At 36.2% G+C, this 19,647-nt stretch overlaps 1 protein-coding gene across 4 annotated transcripts in view; it reads right to left on the bottom strand.

The window, feature by feature from the left end:
* SEPTIN14 (septin 14) overlaps positions 1-19,396 on the bottom strand; it is a 92,198-nt gene extending 72,802 nt beyond the window's left edge. For 3 of the 4 annotated variants that reach the window (XM_045047899.1, XM_045047901.1, XM_045047900.1), the window contains exons 1-4: positions 19,269-19,396; positions 18,564-18,632; positions 7,228-7,348; positions 6,202-6,397 (exon numbers count right to left, since the gene is read on the bottom strand). In XM_045047899.1, the coding sequence (XP_044903834.1) occupies positions 6,202-6,397; positions 7,228-7,348; positions 18,564-18,617 (371 nt within the window). In that variant the 5' untranslated portion in view covers positions 18,618-18,632; positions 19,269-19,396. The remainder of the gene's footprint in view (positions 1-6,201; positions 6,398-7,227; positions 7,349-18,563; positions 18,633-19,268) is intronic. The other variant, XM_045047902.1, reaches the window with a different exon arrangement.
* Positions 19,397-19,647: the final 251 nt, after the last annotated feature.

Genomic DNA, 19,647 nt, shown 5'->3' with positions numbered 1-19,647 from the left:
AAATGGGTAAGGAGCATTAAGGAATTTACTTCTGAAATTATTATTTTACTATATGCTAACTAACTTGGATGTAAATTTAAAAATTAATTAATTTAAACAAAATAAATGTTAAAAAGTGAATAATCTACTACATTTACTATATATTCACCTTTCTAGTGAGATTTATTCTTTCACATGTTTTCTTGTTGTTAGTTAACACCCTTTCTTTTCAACTTAAAAAAAAATCCCATTAATACTTCCTGTAAGGCTGGTTTAGTGCTGATAAACTCCAGCTTTTCTTGCCTGGAAAACTGTTTCTCTATCCTTCAATTCTGAATATATTCTTGGTTAGGAGTTTTTTTCAGTATTTTGAATATGTCATTCCACTTTCCTCTGACCTGCAAATTTTGTGCTGAAAAATCTATTAGTCTTATGGGGATTCTCTTTTACCCCAAAAGTTCTCTTTCTCTAGCATAATGTATAAGCTTTTCAAATCACTATGTTGTGCACCTAACACTAATGTAACATTGTGTTTCAACTATGCTTCAATAAAAAAGTTGTTTTTCTTTTTTTTTTTTTTTTAAAAAGAGAGAACTACAGGGAAATATCCCTGATGAATAAGGCTACAAAAATTCTCAACAAAATACTAGCAGAAAGTATTCAACAATACATTAAAAAATCATTCACCATGATCAAGTGGGATTTATACCTGGGTTGCAAGGGTGATCCAATATTCACAAATCAATGAATGTGATACATCACATAAATAGGACAAAGGATAAGAACCGTATGATCATTTCAATAGACAAAGAAAAACCATCTGACAAAGTACAACATCCATTCATGATAAAAACCCTCAACAAAGCAGGTTTGGAGGAAGCTTACCTCAACATAGTAAAGGCCTTATATGGAAAACCCACAGTGAATATCAAAGGCGATATTTAAAAATGGAGAGGTTATCCTCTAAGGACAGGAAAAATACAAAGATGTCCATCCCCAAACTTTTTTCAACATAGTACTAGAAGTCTTAACCATAGCAATTAGACAACAAAAAGAAATAAAAGGCATACAAATTAGTCAGAAAGAAGTAAAACTTTCAGTATTTGAAGATAACATGATGGTATATAGAAAATTCATAAGACTCCATTAAAAAACTGCACAAACTGATAAATGAATTTAGTAAAGTTGCAGAATACGAAGTCAATACATAAATCTGTTGCATTTCTAGATAGCCCTAATGAAGCTATCATTACAGAACAGAAAGAGAAACTAAGGACTCAATCCCATGTACAATTGCACCAAACACAATAAGATAGCTAGTAAGAGACCTAAACAAAGAGGTGAAAGACCTGTATTTTGAAAACTATTTAAACACTGATGAAAGAAATTGAAGATGACACCAAGAAATGGAAAGATATACCATGCTCATGGATCAAAAGAACAAATATTGCTAAATGTCTATACTACCCAAAGCAAGTTACACATTTAACTAAATCCCTAAAAAAAATACCAACAGCATTTTTCACAGAACTAAAACAATTATAAATTTTATATGGAACCATAAAAGACCCCAAATTCCCAAAGCAATCTTGAAAAAGAAAAACAGGGGCACTTGGGTGGCTCAGTGAAGCATCTGACTCTTGAGTTCAGATCAGGTCATGATCTCATGGTCATGGGATTGAGCCCTGCATCAGGCTGTGAGCTGACAGCACAGAGCCTACTTGGGAGTCTCTCTCTCCCTCTCTCTCTGCCCCTCACCCACTTCTGTATACGTGCTCTCTCTCTCACTCACTCACTCTCTCAAAATAAATAAATAAACATAAAAAGAGAAAGAATAGCTGGAGGCATCACAACTCCACATTTCAAGTTATATTACAAAGCTGTAGTAATCAAAACAATATGGTACTGGTACAAATATTGATATGTAGATCAATAGAACAGAATAGAAAACCCAGTAATAAACCCACATCTATATAGTCAATTAATCTTTGACAAAGCAGGAAAGAATATCTGATGGGAAAAGGACAGCCCTTTCAACAAATGGTATTGGGAAAACAGCTCAGCTACACGAAAGAGAAAGAAACTGGACCATTTCTTACACCATACATAAAAACAAATTTAAAATGGATTAAAGACCTAAATTCGAGTCCTAAAACAATAAAAATCATAGAAGTGAACACAGGAAGTAACCTCTTTGACATCAGCTGTAGCAACCTTTTTTTCAGTAAGTCCCCTGAGGCAAGGGAAACAAAATAAAAAATAAACCATTCCAACTACATGAGAATAAAAAGCTTCTGCCCACCAAAGGAAACAGGCAACAAAACTAAAAGGCAACCTGCGGAATGGGAGAAGATAGTTGCAAATTACATATGTGATAAAGGGTTAGTATCCAAACTGTATAAAGAACTTATAAAATGCAACATCCAAAAAACAAATAATCTAATTTTAAAATGGGTAGAAGGGGTGGGGCACCTGGGTGGCTCAGTAGGTTAAGCGTCTGACTTCAGCTCAGGTCATGATCTCACAGTTCGTAGGTTTGAGCCTTGCATCAGGCTCTGTTCTGACAGGTCAGAGCCTGGAGCCTACTTTGGATTCTGTGTCTCCCTCTCTCTCTCTGGCCCTCACCTGCTCACACTCTGTCTCTCTCTCTCTTTCAAAACTAAATAAACATTTTTTAAAAATTAAAAATGGAAGAAGACATAGACATTTCTTCAAAGAAGACATCCAGATGGTCAACAGACACATGAAAAGATGTTCATCATCACTTACCATCATGGAAATGCAAATCAAACCTACAATGCGGTATCACCTCACACCTGTCAGAAAGGCTAAAATTAACAACACAAGAAACAACAGGTGTTGGCAAAGATGTAGAGTAAAAGAACACTCATGCACTGTTGGTGCAAATGAAAACTGAGGCAGCCACTCTGGAAAACAATATGAAGTTTTGTTTGTCAAAAAGTTAAAAATGGAACTAGCCTAAGATCCAGCATTTGCACTACTGGGTATTTAAGCAAAGAATACAAAAACACTAATTCAAGGAGCTATATGTACCCCTATAATTATAGCAGCATTGTTTACAATAGCCAAGATATGGAAGTAGCCCAAGTGTCCATAGATTGATGGATAAAGAAGAGGCATATATATTATATATATATTATTCATATATGCATTCATATATTTTTATGCTGAATAAAAAATATATATGTAATTCCATATAATGTATGGAATATATTATATATTTATTATATACTATATATGGAATATTATGTATTATATATGGAATATTATATATGGAATATTATTCAGCATAAAAATAATGAAATCTTGCCATTTTCGATAAGATAGCGGGAGCTAGGGAGTATAATGCTAAGTGAAATAAGACAGAGAAAGACAAATACCATATGATTTCACTCATATGTGGAATTTAAGAAACAAAACAAAGGGAAAAAAACTGGGTATTGTTTGGAAGTGTGGAATCATAATATTGTACACCTCAAACTAATATAATACTGTACGTTAACTAACTAGAATTAAAATAAAAACTTAAAAACCCAACATCTACAAATTAAATTTCCTGTCTTTTGTGGACACAGCTCATAGTACCCCAAAACAATTACAAAGTAACATCAGAGATCTCTGATCATAACAATATATAATCATGAAAAAATTTTAAATATTGCAAAGTTACCAAATGTGACACAGAGACACAAAGTCATCAAATGCTCTTGGAAAAGCCAGGCTGATAGACTTGTTCTACACAGAGCTGCAATAAACTTTCAATTTGTAAAAAAAAAAAATACATAAAAAGAAAAATATCTGACAAGCACAATAAAGTAAGTCTAGTAAAATCAGGTATTCTTGTACAAATAAGGAGGTTAAATAAGTAATCAAAAATTTACCAACACAGAAAACTCAGGTTTCAGTATTGAATTCTAATAAACACTTAAAGAAGAATTGACACCAATGCTTAAAATCTTCCAAAAGGATTAAAGAAAAGGGAAAATTTCCAACTCTTTTGAAGGCCAGAATTATCCTGATATAAAAAAAAATTACAGATAAGTATCCCTAATAAACACAGATGCAAAATCTTCAACAAAATACTTAGCAACGTGAATTCAACAGCAAATTAAAAGAATCATACACAATGAGTAGGTGGGATTTATCCTCAGAATGCAAGGATTATTCAATATAAGTAAGTTGATTTATAAACACCACATTGATTGAAAAAGAAAAATTACATAACTATTTCAATAGTTGCAGAACAGATACTTGATGTAATTTAACACCTTTTCATCATTTAAAAAAATAGCAAAACTCTTGAAACTATGTATAAAAGAATTTATGTCAACACAATAAAAGCTATATATGAAAAGCCCATGGCTAACCTCTAAATTGTTGACTTTATGGGCATTGAATTGTTTGTTGTATTCTTATCTTTTTAATATTTGTAAAATCCATAATAATGTCTTCTTTCTTATTCCTGATGTTGGTGGTATTTGGCTTCTCATTTATTTTTCTTGCTCAGTCTAGTTAAAGGTTTTCAATTTATTGATTTTCTGACATTTTTTCTGTTTTCATCAATTTCTGCTGTAGTATGATTTTTCTTTTCTTTTTCTTGCTTTAGGGTAAATTTGTTCTTATTTGGCTAGTTTCTTAACATTGAAATTTATAATACTTGAGATTGTCGTTTTTTCTAACATAAGTATCTTATGCTATTAATTTCCCTAGGTGGCTTAGTTGGCTGAGCATCCAACTTTGGCTCAGGTCATGATCTCATGGTTCGTGGGTTCGAGCCCCACATCGGGCTCTGTGCTGACAGCTCAGAGACGGGAGCCTGCTTCAGTTTCTGTGTCTTCCTCTCTCTCTGCCCTTCCCTCACTCTCTCTCTCTCTCTCTCTCTCAAAAATAAACATTAAAATTTTTTTTTAATTTCCCTCTAAGTAAAACTCCTGTGGCATTCCTATAGCTTTTTTTTAATTGCAGTAAGATCGCTTAATGGATATCTACTCTCATAACAAGTTTTTGAATGTAATATAAAGTACTGTTACATATACTGTTAAATCTGTTGTACAGCAGATCTCATCTTGCATGATTAAAACGTTATCCATTGAACAAGAACTCTTAATTCCTCCTTCTCCCCAACCATTGGCAAACATTTTACACTCTTCTTCTATGAGTTTGGTGAGGGGTTGTGATCAAGAAAAGGAAATGTCTTGGGGCACCTGGACGGCTCAGTTGGTTGAGTGTCCGACTTCAGCTCAGGTCATGATCTCACGGTCTGTGAGTTCGAGCCCTGCATTGGGCTCTGTGCTGACAGCTCAGAGCCTGGAGCCTGCTTCAGATTCTGTGTGTCCCTCTCTCTCTGCTCCTCCCCCGCTCATGCTGTCTCTCTCTCTATCTCTCTCTGTCAAAAATAAACATTAAAAAAATTTTTATAAGAAAGGGAAATGTCTAAGGCCCATGGGAATCAGACCACAATTTGAATAGAAAAGTGATTACATTGGATGTTTGTTTCAGAATTATCTATTAACCTGTTCATAAATGTTTTATGCATTTTTATATTATACATAATATAGTTTAAGGAAACTTGTTCTGTATTATTTCAAATGTATATTAATTATTATAAAAATTCAACATAAGGTCTGAGAGTACACTTACTAAACTTACAATAGTGGCTATTTTTGGAAAAAGAAAAGGCTCTAAGTACTTACATTTGGCTAAGTGGGTTTTCATTTCATCTGGATCGTTTAAATTTTTACAGAAATAAATTTACTTATAACTTGGGTAAGTGATTTTAAAAATGAGAATATCCAACAAGTAAATAAATGGGGAAAATCTATTTGAAAAATTTATAGGAATCAACCTTATATATAGGATATCTATATCGATATTGATATAGATATATAAGGATATACCCTTATATAAAGGATTCAATGGTGAGAATCAGATGGATATGTCTGCATCCTAATCTATAAAACCAGTAAATTTAATCTTATTGGGGAAAAAAAAGAGTGTTTGTATAAACAAGATCATCCTGGATTTTCTGGATACATCTTAGTTCAAACAACAAATGTCCTTAAAAGAGACACAAGGAGAGCAGAGAAGGCTATATAAAGGTGGAGGCAGATGGGAGTGATATAGCCAGAGGAAATGTCAGTAAAGAAGGTAAATTCCTTGAAAGAATAAAATCTTTTGTAATTAAAATAAGAAAACACTAACCTGGCTTCTTTGTTTATTTGATCACCATATCCCACTGTTTTCACAACAGTTAATTTCAATTGAACATTACTTTCCTGAAGTTCATATGTCTGAATTTTAAGTCCAACATTTGAGTAAAAATGTGAGGATTTTTTGTCTTTCAAATTAGTATTGAATAATGTGTCGATGAGTGTTGATTTTCCAATTCCAGTTTCCCCTGTAATAAACATAGATACATTATCTAGGGACATAAAATGGCAAGAAGAAGTAACGCTTAACCCAAATACATCAATGACTATAATGTCCTTTAAAGTATACATGTTTAGGGGCTCCTGAATGGCTTAGTTGGTTGAGTGTCCAACTTCAGTTCAGGTCATGATCTCACAGTTCATGGGTTCAAACCCCACACTGGGATCTATGCTGACAGCTCAGAACCTGTAGCTTGCTTCAGATTCTGTCTCCTTCTCTCTCTGCCCCTTCCCCTGCTTATGTGTGTGCACTCTCTCTCTCTTTCAAAAATAAATAAATAAATAAAATGCATTTTAAAAATCTTGTGAATAAAAATGAGGTATACATGTTTCTCTTGACTCTCTCAGTCATTAATATAATATAGAAAAAATATACACGAAAGCATATCAGATTTTGAAGAGTACTGAAACATCCAAAGAAAATAAAAGTCTAGGGGCACCTGGGTGGCTCAGTCTCTTTAGCGTCCAACTTTTGGTTTCAGCTCAGGTCATGATCTCATGATTCATGGATTCTAGCCCCACATTGGCCTCTGTACTGACAGTGTGGAGCCTGCTTGAGATTCTCTCTCTCCATCTCTCTCTGTCCCCCCCCCCCCACTCTGTCTCTCTCTCTCTCAAAAACAAATAAAAATTTATTTGTATAAAAAGTCTAAGTAATGTGACTAACATGATGGGAACAAATACAGATAGAAGGACATGGTCTTGAATTAGCAGCACCAGTGTTACACTACTTTAGATAAGTTGAAGTAAGCATTTGAGAAAATTAAGTACTAATTCAGATGAGGAATCAGGCACTTACCCACACAGAGAATATTAAAAGAAAATCCTTGTTGAATAGATTGGTTTACCAACTGATGAGGCAAACATTCAAAACCAAAATGACCAAGCATTGTTAAGCAACGGACACTATCTCCTCTTTGCTTAAAAACACAAAAATAAAACAATTAATTAAAATTAGTAATATCATTTGAAAAAATAATTTTAATAATAGGTTTAAGAAATTAGAATTATCATTTGATTATCATAACTCAGACAAGATTTGAATTAAGTAAATTTGTGAACAAGTAAGTCTTGTCCAGACACATAGTTTTTGCTTTCAATTTTAAAAATAGTAAATCTGGAGGAGGGAGAGGAAGATGGCAGCAAAGTAGGAGGACCCTAGCCTCATCTTGTCTCTTGAACACAAATAGATAACTATAAAATCATCCTAAATACTCCAGAAATCAATCTGAAGACAGACAGATCAAACTCCACAACAAAGGGAGAGAAGAGGCCACATCAAAGAAAGTATGAAGTGCAGAGAAGTGGTATAGGGGAGAAAAAGATTATGGGTGCTTCAGAAAGGAGGGAGCCAGCATCAGAGAGAAGGGTGAGAAAGAGAGGAGCACAGAGGGGAACACCCAAGGAGAATATTTTACATAAGTCATTGGTTTGGAAAACTAGAGGGGCTGAATTTCATGAGTTCTTGCAACCAATGTTGCTTAAAGCCTGGAGTTTTAAAGGTGAGCTGGCTTGTCTGGGAGAGAGCCCCAAGGGCATTTTTCTGCTCCTGGATATAAGGCAGGCAAACAACCCAGGGGCAGATCCCATGGAAACAGAACTCCAAAGAATGCCTGGGCACATAGTGGGGAAAGTATTTGCTCTTCTCTGAGCACATACCAAAGAGACATCATTCACAGATGCCTCTGTGGGAACATAAGAGCTACCTGGCACCATTTCAGTCCCCTGCCTTTCAGCATAAACAAAGAGCCACCTGTGGAAGCAGTGCAGTGCCCACACTAACTTGCTTGCACAAAGCCCACTCCCTGCACTCTGATGGGACTGCCCTTCTCATTCAAGCTTGCCTCAAGCACAATGGGGTGGACCCCTCCCTTAGAAGGCAAGCACAAACCCCTGTCCACATCATGTCTCCTGACCAGAGAATTTTATGGGCACTTAGTTCTGGTGGAGGTAGTGTCAGGTCTCATTTCATAAGCAGACCAGAACACACCTAATTAAAACTCACAACATTTAGGCCAGGGACCAAACAATGCCCACAACAGGCAAAGAGAACCTCTGCAGATGACCGGCCTGAAGGATAGAGCAGCCAAAACACAATAGCAGAGTGCATGCAGCACACATCCAGACATTTACTGAAATGACAGGCTGGGGATGTTACATGATCTCTTCTTCATAAGGCCATTATTTCAGAATAGAGACATAGCTGGCTTTTCTAACAGAGAGAAGGCAGAGACGTAAACAAAATGCAAAGATGGAGTGATTGATCACAAATGAAAGAACAAGATAAGGCCATGGCCAGTGAAACAGATATAAGTAACATGTCTGATGGAAAATTTAAAGCAACCATCATAAGAATACTATCAGGGCTTGAGAAAAGAATGGAAGACATCAGACACCCTTACCACAGATATAAAAGACTTAAAATGAATCAGTCAGAGATAAAGAATACAATGAACGACGTTAGAAACAGGCCTGATGCAATGAACAGTAGGGTGGAAGAAGCAGAGTAATGAATTAGTGACACAGAAGACAAAATAATGGAGAAGATGGCAGCAAAGTAGGAGGACCCTAGGCTTGTCTCATCCCTTGAACACAATTAGATAGCTATCAAATCGTTCTAAATAATCCAGAAATCAACCTGAAGACTGGCAGAACAAGCTCCATAACTAAAGGGAGAGAAAGAAGCCACATCAAAGAATGTAGGAAGTGTGGAGACATGGTTTAATGGAGAAATGCTGCAGAGAAATGCTGCAGAGGGGAAGCAGCTATGTTCACAGGAAAAAGCAAGAGAGAGTGAGCACACAAGGGAAAGAACACACAAGGAGAACATTTCCCCTAAAGCCATTGGCTGGAAAAACAAGAGGGGTTGAGTTCTTGCAACCAGCAGGGTTTAAAGATGAGTTTTAAAGGTCCACAGGCTTTGCTGGGATTGAGCCCTGAAGACACTGATTTATTCCTAGAGATAAGGCAGGCAAACAACTGGGGGGTGGGAGGAGGAGACAGTGAGGGGAATGGGGAGGCAGAAGGCATGGGATCAGTAATCTGAAGAATGCCTGGGGCACACAGTGGGGGAGATTATTTGCTGCTCATGGAGTGCATCTCTGAGAGTCAGCATTCACAGAGTTGACTCTCTGGGGACAAAGGAGCCAGCTGGTGCTATTTCCCTCTGCAGCCCCTCAGCATATACACAGAGCCACCTGCTGGAAATAGCACAGCACTGACACTGGCTGCCTAACTTGCTTATACCAAGTCTCACCCTCTGTGCTCTGGTGCAAATGCCCTTCTCAGTCAAACTTGTCTCAGTCCCAGTGAAGTTGGCTCCTCCCCAAGAAGACTACTACAAGCCTTTGCCCACACCGTGTCCCTAAAGCCTGGAGGTTTTTTTTTTTAATTTTTTTTAACGTTTATTTATTTTTGAGACAGAGAGAGACAGAGCATGAATGGGGGAGGGTCAGAGAGAGGGAGACACAGAATTTGAAACAGGCTCCAGGCTCTGAGCTGTCAGCACAGAGCCCGATGTGGGGCTCGAACTCATGGACCGTGAAATCATGACCTGAGCCAGTTGGCCTCTTAACCGACTGAGCCACCCAGGCACCCCTAGCCTGGGGTTTTAAAAGTCAGCAGGCTTCGCTGGGAGAGATCCCAGAGGGCACTGTGCTGCTCCCGGATAAAAGGTAAGCAATAATCCAGAAGCAGAGAGTATGGACACAGACATCTCAAAAATGCCTGGGTCAAACATGGAGAGATTATTTGCTCTTCTTGGAGTGCTTCTCTGAGAGGCAGCATTCAAGGAGTCACCTCTACAGGAACAAAGGAGACAGCTTATGTCAGTTCCCTCCTTCAACCCTCATATAAACATAGACACACCTGCAGTAAGCAGGCAGTACCAAGACTGGCTGCCTAACCTGCCTGCACCAAATCCCACACCCCTACACTCTGGCACAACTGCCCTTCTCAGTCAAGCTTACCTCGGTACCAGCACAGCAGGCCCCTTCCCCAGAAGAAAGACCAGCATAAACACCTGGCCACACCATGTCTCCTGACCAGGAAGATCTGCAGGGCTTCAGTAGTATCAGGTCTCATTCAACAAACAGATAAGGCCATACCTAGTTAAAACTCCACATTCTGGCCAGGGACCCAACATTACCCACTGCAGGCAAGGAGAGCCTGCAGACGCATGGTATGAAGAATAGAGCAGGGGCGCCTGGGTGGCGCAGTCGGTTAAGCGTCCAACTTCAGCCAGGTCACGATCTCGCGGTCCGTGAGTTCGAGCCCCGCGTCGGGCTCTGGGCTGATGGCTCGGAGCCTGGAGCCTGTTTCCGATTCTGTGTCTCCCTCTCTCTCTGCCCCTCCCCGTTCATGCTCTGTCTCTGTCCCAAAAATAAATAAACGTTGAAAAAAAAATTTTAAAAAAAAAGAATAGAGCAAATAGCAGTGCATGCAGCACACACCAGAGACACTTCCTAAAGTGACAGGCCCTGGACATTTATGACCTCTTCTTCATAAGCTATTACTCTAGGGAGCAGGAAACATACAGGCTTGTAACACACAGAAGAAGGCAGAGACTTAGACAAAATGCCATGACAGAGGAATTCATCCCAAATGAAACAACAAGATAAGGTCACAACCAGAGATCTAAGAAAGGCAGATATAAGTAACATGTCTGATGGAGAATTTAAAGCAAAAATAATAAGTATATTCTCTGGGTTTAAAAAAAGAATAGAAGAAGAGCACCTTGGTGGCTCACTCAACTAATTGTCTGACTCTTGATTTTGGCTCAGGTCATGATCTCATGGTTCATGAGTTCAAGCTCTGCATCAGGCTTTGTGCTGACAGTATGGAGCCTGCTTAGGATTCTCTCTCTCTCTCTCTCTCTCTCTCTCTCTCTATTTCAAAAACAAACTCAAAAAAAATAAAAATAAAATGAATATTTTAAAAGAAAAGAAGAGAGGAGCGCCTGGGTGGGTCAGTCGGTTGAGCATCCGACTTCAGCTCGGGACATGATCTCGCGGTCTGTGGGTTCAAGCCCCACGTCGGGCTCTGTGCTGACAGCGCAGCCTGGAGCCTGCTTCAGATTCTGTCTCCCTCTCTCTCTGCCCCTTCCCCGCTCATGCTCTTTCTCTCTCTCTGTCAAAAATAAATAAACATTAAAAAAAATTTTTTTAAAGAAAAGAAGAGATCAGTGAGACCATTACCACAGATATAAAAGAGTTCAAAAAGAATCAATCAGAGATGAATAGTGCAATAAATGAGATTGGAAACAGGCTTGGTGCAATGAATAGCAGAGTGGAAGAAGCAGAGGAATGAATTAGTGATAGAAGACAAAGTAAGAGAAATTAAAGAAGCTAAACAAAATAAGAAAGAATTATGCAACATGAGATAGACTTAAGGAACTCAATGACTGCATCAAATGTAATAACATTTGTATTACAAGAGTCCCACAAGAAGAAGACAGAGAAGAGGGGGCAAAACATTTATTTGAAGAAATAGTAGCTGAAAACTTCCCTAATTTGAGGAAGGAAACAGACATCCAGATCCAGGAGGCACAGAGAACTCCCATCAAAATCAACAAAATGTGGCCTCTGGGTGGCTCAGTCGGTTAAGCATCCAACTTCAGCTCAGGTCATGATCTCACGGTTTGTGAGTTCAAGCCCCGCATTGAGATCTGTACTGACAGCTCAGAGCCTGTGACAGCTTCAGATTCTGTGTCTCCATCTCCCTTTGCCCCTCCCCCACTCACACTCTGTCTCTCTTTCTGGCTCTCAAAAATAAACAAACATTTTTAAAAATTTTTAAATCAACAAAAGCAAGCCAACAGCAAGCTATATTGTAATTACATTTGCAAAGTAGAGTGAAAGAAAACGTCTTTAAAGCAGCAAGACTAAAGAAGTCCTTAACTTACAAGGGAAAACCCATAAGGCTAGCTGGAGATTTCTCAATAGACACTTGACAAACCAAATGGGAGTGGCATGATATATTCAAAGTGCTGAATGGGGAAAACTGCAGTCAAGAATATTTTCCAGCATGGCTATCATTCAGAATAGAAGGAAAAATAGAGTTTCCCAGACAGACAAAAACCAAAGGAATTACTGACCACTAAACAGCCCTGAAAGAAATATTAAAGGGGATACTTTGAGTGGAAAGACCAAAAGTGGCAAAGAAAGAAGAGACCAAAGGTGGCAAAGACAAGAAAAGATCAGGAAAAATCTCCAGAAACAATGACAAAACAAGTAATGATGTGACACTGAATATATCTATCAATAATTACTTCGAATATAAATGGACTTAACACTCCAATCAAAAGCCATAGGGTGTCAGAATGGATTTAAAAAAACAAGACCCACTTATATGCTGCCTATGAGACTCATTTTAGACCTGAAGACACCTGCAGATTGAATGTGAGGGGATTGAGAAATATTGACATGCAATGGACATGAAAAGAAAGGTGGAGTTGCCATACTAATACACGAAAAATGGACTTCAAAAAAAAAAGTCAGTAGTAAGAGACCAAAAAGGGCACTATGCCATAATAAGGGGGACAATCCAACAAGGTCTAAAAATTATAAATATTTATGCACCCAACATGAAACACCAAAATATATTTTAAAAGTTAACAACAAATATAAAAGTACTCATTGATAATAATACCATAATATTAGGGGATTTTAACACCCCATTTATATCAATGGAGAGAACATCCAAACAGAAAATCAACAAGGAAACAATGGCTTTGAATGACACACTGGACCAGATGGACTTCACAGATATATTCAGAACATGCTAATCTAAAATAGCAGAATACAGATTCTTTTTAGTCTACATGGGAGATTCTCCCGAATAAATCACATACTAGGTCAAAAATCAGGCCTCAAAAGGACAAAAATATTGAGATCATACCATGCATATTTTCTGACCACAACACTATCAAACTTGAAGTAAACCATGAGAAAAAGTCTGGAAAGAGCTTGAACACATGGAGGTTAAACAACATGCAACTAAACCATGAATGGGTCACACAGGAAATAAAAGAATAAGGAAATACATGGAAACAAATGAAAATGAAAACAGAACGGTTTAAAACCTTTGAGATGTGGCAAAGTGATCCTAATAGGGAAGTAGATAGTAATACAGGCCCACCTAAACAAGCCAGAAAAATCTCAAATAAACAATCTAATCTTACACTTAATGGAGCTCAACAAAGAACAACAAGTGAAGCCTGCAGCCAGCAGAAGAAGGGAAATAACAAAAATTAGAGAAGAAATAAATGGCATAGAAACTAAAAGACAACAAAAAACCCACAATAGAACAGATCAATGAAACCAGGAGCTGGTTCTTTGAAAAAATTAATAAAATTGATAAACCCCTAGCCAGACTTACAAAATAAAAAAGACCCAGATAAATAAAATCACAAATGAAAGAGGAGAAATAATAGCCAACACCACAGAAATACAGTTATTGGACAATATTATGAAAAACTATATGCCAACAAATTGGACAAACTGGAAGAAATGGATAAATTCCTAGAAGTATATAAGCTACCAAAACTGAAACAGGTAAAAGGAAAACTTCGACAGACCAATAACCATAAGAGAAATTATATCAGTAATAAAACATCTCCCAACAAACAAAAGTCTAGGGCTAGATGACATCACAGGTGAATTCTACCAAACAATTAAAGAAGAGTTAATATCTATTCTTCTCAAACTATTCCAAAAAATAGAAGTGGCAGGAAAACTCCAAACTCATTCTCTGAAGCCAGTATTAGCCTGGTACCAAAACCAGATAAAGACTCCACTAAAAAAAGAACTACAGGACAGTATAACTGATGAATATGGGTGCAAAAATTCTCAATAAAATACTAGCAAATCGAATCCAACAGTACATTTAAAAAAATCATTCACCATGATCAAGTGGGATTTATTCCTGGCTACAAGCGTGGTTCAATATTCACAAATCAATCAACCATATATATCACACTAAGAAAAGAAAGGGTAAGAACCATATAATCTCAATGGATACAGAAAAAGCATTTGACAAAATACAGCAACCATTCTTGATAAAAACCCTCAGCAAAGTAAGGGTAGATGGAACATACCTCAACATCATAAAGGCCATATACAAAAGACTCACAGCTAATATAATCCTCAGTGAGGAAAAACTGAGAGCTTTTCCTCTATGGTCAGGAACAAGACAGGCCTGTTCTCTCCCACTATTACTACTTAATATAGTACGACAATCTTATCCTCAGCAATCAGGCAACAAAAAGAAATAAAAGACATCCAAATCAGCAAGGAAGAAAGCAAACTTTCGCTATATGCAGATGACATAATACTCCATATAGAAAACCCAAAAGATTTGACCAAAAGCGTCTAGAACACATGAATTCAGTAAAGTCTCGGGATATAAAATCAACATGCAGAAATATGTATTTCTATACACCAATAAGGAAGCAGCAGGAAGAGAAATTAAGGAATTGGTCCCATTTACAATTGCACCTAAAATAATAAGATATCTAGGAATAAACCTAACCCAAGAGGTGAAAGACCCGTACCCTGAAAGTTATAAAACACTGATGAAGGAAACAAAAGATGACACAAAGAAATAGAAAGACATTCTATGACCTGAATCAAAAGAACAAATATTGTTTAAATGTCCATACTACCCAAAGCAATCTACACACTTATTGCAGTCCTTATCAAAATAACAATAGCATTTTTTCATTGAACCAGAAAAAAACTATCCTAAAACCTGTATGGAATGAACAAGGACTAAAAATAACCAAAGCAACCTTGAAACAGAAAAGCAAAGCTGGAGCCATCACAATTCTGGACTTCAAGTTATATTACAAAGCTGTAGTCACCAAAATACTATGATACTGGCACAAAAATATATACATAGATAAATGGAACAGAATAGAAAACCCAGAAATAAACCCACAACTATGTGGTGAATTAGTATTCAACAAAGTAGGAAAGAATATCCAATGGAAAAAAAGACAGTCTCTTCAACAAATGGTGTTAGGAAAACTGTTCAGCAACATGCAAAAGAAAGGAACTGGACCACTTCCTTACACCATACACAAAAATAAATTCAAAATGGATTAAAGACTTAAACGTGAGATAGGAAAGACCTAAATATGAGATAGAGAATAACATATGCAATAACCTCTTTGACATTAGCTATAGCAACTTATTTCTAGATATGTCTCCTGAGGCAAGAGAAACAAAATCAAGAATAAATTATTGGGACTCAACATATAAAAAACAAATAATCCAGTTAAGAAATGGGTAGAAGATATGAATAGACACTTTTCCAAAGAAGACATCCAGATGGCTAACAGACACATGAAAAAATGCTCAACATTGCTCAACATCAGGGAAATACAAATCAAAACCACAATGAGATACCACCTCACACCTGTCATAATGGCTAAAATTAACTACTCAGGAAACAACAGATGTTGGTAAAGGATGCAGAGAAAGAGGAACCCTCTTGCACTCTTGACAGAAATGCAAATTTGTGCAGACATTTTGGAAAATGGTATGGAGGTTTAAAAATAGAACTACTCCATTATCCAGCAATTGCACTCTTGGGTCTTTACTCAAAGGATACAAAAATACTAATTCAAAAGGATACATGCACCCTGATGTTTATAGCAGCATTATCAACAATCACCAAATTATGGAAAGAGTCCTAATGCCCATTGACTATGAATGTATACAGAAAAATTGGCTATATATATATATATATATATATATATATATATATATATAATGGAATATTACTCAGCAATAGCAACAATGAAATCTTTCCATTTGCAATAACATGAATGGAGCAAAAGAGTATTGTGCTAGGTGACATAAGTCAGTCAGAGAAACACAAACACCATATGATTTCACTCATATGTGGAATTTAAGAAACAAAACAAATGAACATAGTGGCGGAAATAGAGGCAAATAGAAAAACAGACTCTTAACTATAGAGAACAAATTGATGGTTACCAGAGGGGAGGTGGGAAGGGTGATGTGGTAAATAAGTGATGGGGATTAAGGAAGATACTTATTGTGATGAGCACTGAGTGTTGTATGTAAGTGTTGAATCACTAAATTTTACACCTGAAACTGATATTACACTGTATGTCAACTAACTGGAATTTAAATAAAAACTTGGTGTAAAAAAACATGTGGCATATATACACAATAGAATATTACTTGGCCATAAAAAAGAATGAGAACCTGCCATTTGCAACAACATGGATGGACCTAAAGTGTATAATGCTAACTGACATGAGTCACTTAGAGAAAGACATATATCATATGATTTCACTTATATTTGGAATTTAACAAACAAAAAACATAAAGAAAAAAAGACACACAAAAAAACAGGCTCTTAAATACAAAGAAGAAACTGGTGGTTATCAGAAAACAGGAAGGTGGGAGAATGAAAGAAATAGATAAAAAGGGACTAAGAGTTCATTAATTATTATGAGCGCTGAGTAATGTATTGAATTGTTTAATCATATTGTATGTCTGAAACTAATATAAAACAATATGTTAATTACACTTCAATAAAAAACAATTAAATGAGTCTACTTAAGCCTTGAATTCCAATACAGGAGAGAGATTAAAAAAAAAACAAGATAGACATCCTCACATATTGATGGTTGTAGCATAAATTGACATAATATCTTTATAGAGTGACTTGCTAATTACTATCAAATTTTAAATTGCATATACTTTCTGATCCAATAATTTCATTTCTAACAAAATACATGAAACATATATATGAAAAAGTATGTAGGAGGATATTCAATGCAGCATTATACAGAATTGTGAAGACGAAAAAGAAGAAAAAATGAGGAGGAGGAAGAAGAAGAAAGAGAAACAGGAAAAAAAAAAGCCCAGAAGTTACCTTACCACTACTTAGAGGGGCTGGCTATTGAAAAAAAGTACATTTATAATAGCAAAAGTACAGAGCTATTAAAAAGAATAAAGTTGATCTGTGTGCTGATATGAAAACTTGTCCAAATATTAGTTACTGCTGGTGAAAAACTAGGTTGAGAGGAGTGTTTTCTCTTTCCTATTGTTTGAGCATGATGAGGGAACAAACTAAGTTGCCAATTGTAAAATAGTTAAAAAAAGTTGGAAGGTTACTTGCTAAAGGGTGTGTACTGAGCATTTCTACCTTAGCTTAAAGTGTGACTAATTGGCCTTTGGTATCCCTTCTAATTCTAAAATTTTATTATTTTAATATCATGTAAACAAAGGAATGTTCACCATGATTTAATGCAAAAGAGGGGCCAAAGATATTATGTCATGGACATAAGTCAGTGGTTTCGTTTCTGAGACATGACTTTGACAGTAGTTTAAAAAGCAGTGAAGATGAAAGGTGGATCAAGTGTGATTTTAAGCATGTGATTGATAGAAAAACAAATATTGAATAAGCCATTCTCTTCAGAGGAGTAACAGTGAGAAGGAAAAGAGAAAAAATATGGTAGTTTGGATATGCATGTTTGGGGGAAGAGAAAATACCAAGAAGAGAGCCATTAGGTACTAAGACATAAATGAGCACTATTTAACATAGATCAATGTTCACATATATATTTGACATTCTGCTCAAAAGGAATTCTAAAACTCACTTTTCACTCATTCAGGCATACTACTCTCTTTTTTAGTGTAAATTTGTATGTGAATTATTGTAAGTTGTCCCTAGTACAGAGGCTCATCTTAAAATGTAACTTGTTTCAATCTCCCACTGAGCAAAGAAATAAACAGCCACCCAACCACTTCCTAAAATAACTTCACTTAAAAGTTATTTATTATCAGCACATAAATTTCCACAAACACATGCATCAAAATAGTGCTATTCTTCCCACCTAATGGGAGGTTTGTTATTCTTTGGTGTTAAATAAGAATACTACCAAAAAAGTCTGCAAACTCAAGAAACAGGGAACAGTTATTTAAACCAATATTGGTATTTAACTCCAATCAATGTAAAATTTAATTCTTGTGCAAGCATAACAAACACGAATCTTTATGACCTATGTCTATATCATTTTACTGAATCAATATTTTGAAATTACCCAATCTTGTTAAAGTACAAAATTGGAAGTTCTATTTGAAAGATATACTCAACTGTATCTTCATCATGGGGTATTTGTGTGGGCATACACAATGGTTTTTCTGCCATACCAGGCTGAAAGACCTGAAAATGAAGAAATAAAAATCTGTTAAAAATTACTTTATAAGACTATATTCCTTCAATATAATTTAAATCAAAAGAGAGTCTAATAGAGACATTATCCCAGGTTTTGGCTTTCAGTCCACACTATTGATCTGTTTTAAATTGTAACTGTTTTGCTAGACAGCCTCCTATATAATATGTAATATTCAACTTAAAATGCACAGTGATATATTTAACCATAAACATGCAGAATAATCTAAAGAAAGGGTAAACTCTCTTTTGAAATCAAGAGGACAGAGAGCATTCTTCTTTAAAGCACTGAGTGTAAAATAGGTAATTTTGCTTTAAAAAGTGCTTAAAAGAACCAGGAAAGGCAAAATTACTTAACTTTCCAGAGAAGCTTACCAGGGAAGGCTGGGGTGATACAGCTCAAGGAGAGTTGGAAAAGAAGAGCTTATAAAATCTAAACAAGTCCCTTAAACATTGTACTAAATTAATAAAAACTGTCATTTATGAAGCACTTATTATGCACCTAGCATTGTGCTGAGTGCTTATGTGCTTTAGCTCCTTTAGTCATCATAATAGATAGATATAGACATATTTTTGTTGCCATATGCCAGTTGAGAAAATTCATATTCAGAAAAATAAGTAACTTACTTGCCCAAGATTTCAGCAATGCAGCAGACACAGGTCTGAACTGACTCCAAAGCTGGTGTTCTTCCTACTGTCCACAGTTATGAACCAAATATTCACTGTGCTTGCAACACTGTGGAACAAGGGAGGGGAGGTACAAAAGAGCATGTGCTGATTTCTAAGCAGAACTGTCTGAGAAGGACATGCTATCCTACTTTTGAGTAGAGCACAAAGATATGAGAATATGGGGCATGATTTAAAAGGAAATATTATATACAAGTATAGCAAAAAGAAAAGTAAACAGTATCAAATAATGGCTCTGTATCATGGTTTCTTCACTTGAGAATAATAATTCCTGAGAATTATTCCACTTTCGTGTATATGTTGACTTCATTTTTTCCTT

This window comes from Felis catus, chromosome E3, assembly GCF_018350175.1.
Source record: "Felis catus isolate Fca126 chromosome E3, F.catus_Fca126_mat1.0, whole genome shotgun sequence".
Classification (NCBI taxonomy): Eukaryota; Metazoa; Chordata; class Mammalia; order Carnivora; family Felidae; genus Felis; species Felis catus.
The sequence above is the reverse complement of the archived record's forward strand: the minus strand, read 5'-3'. Positions and strand labels throughout refer to the sequence as shown.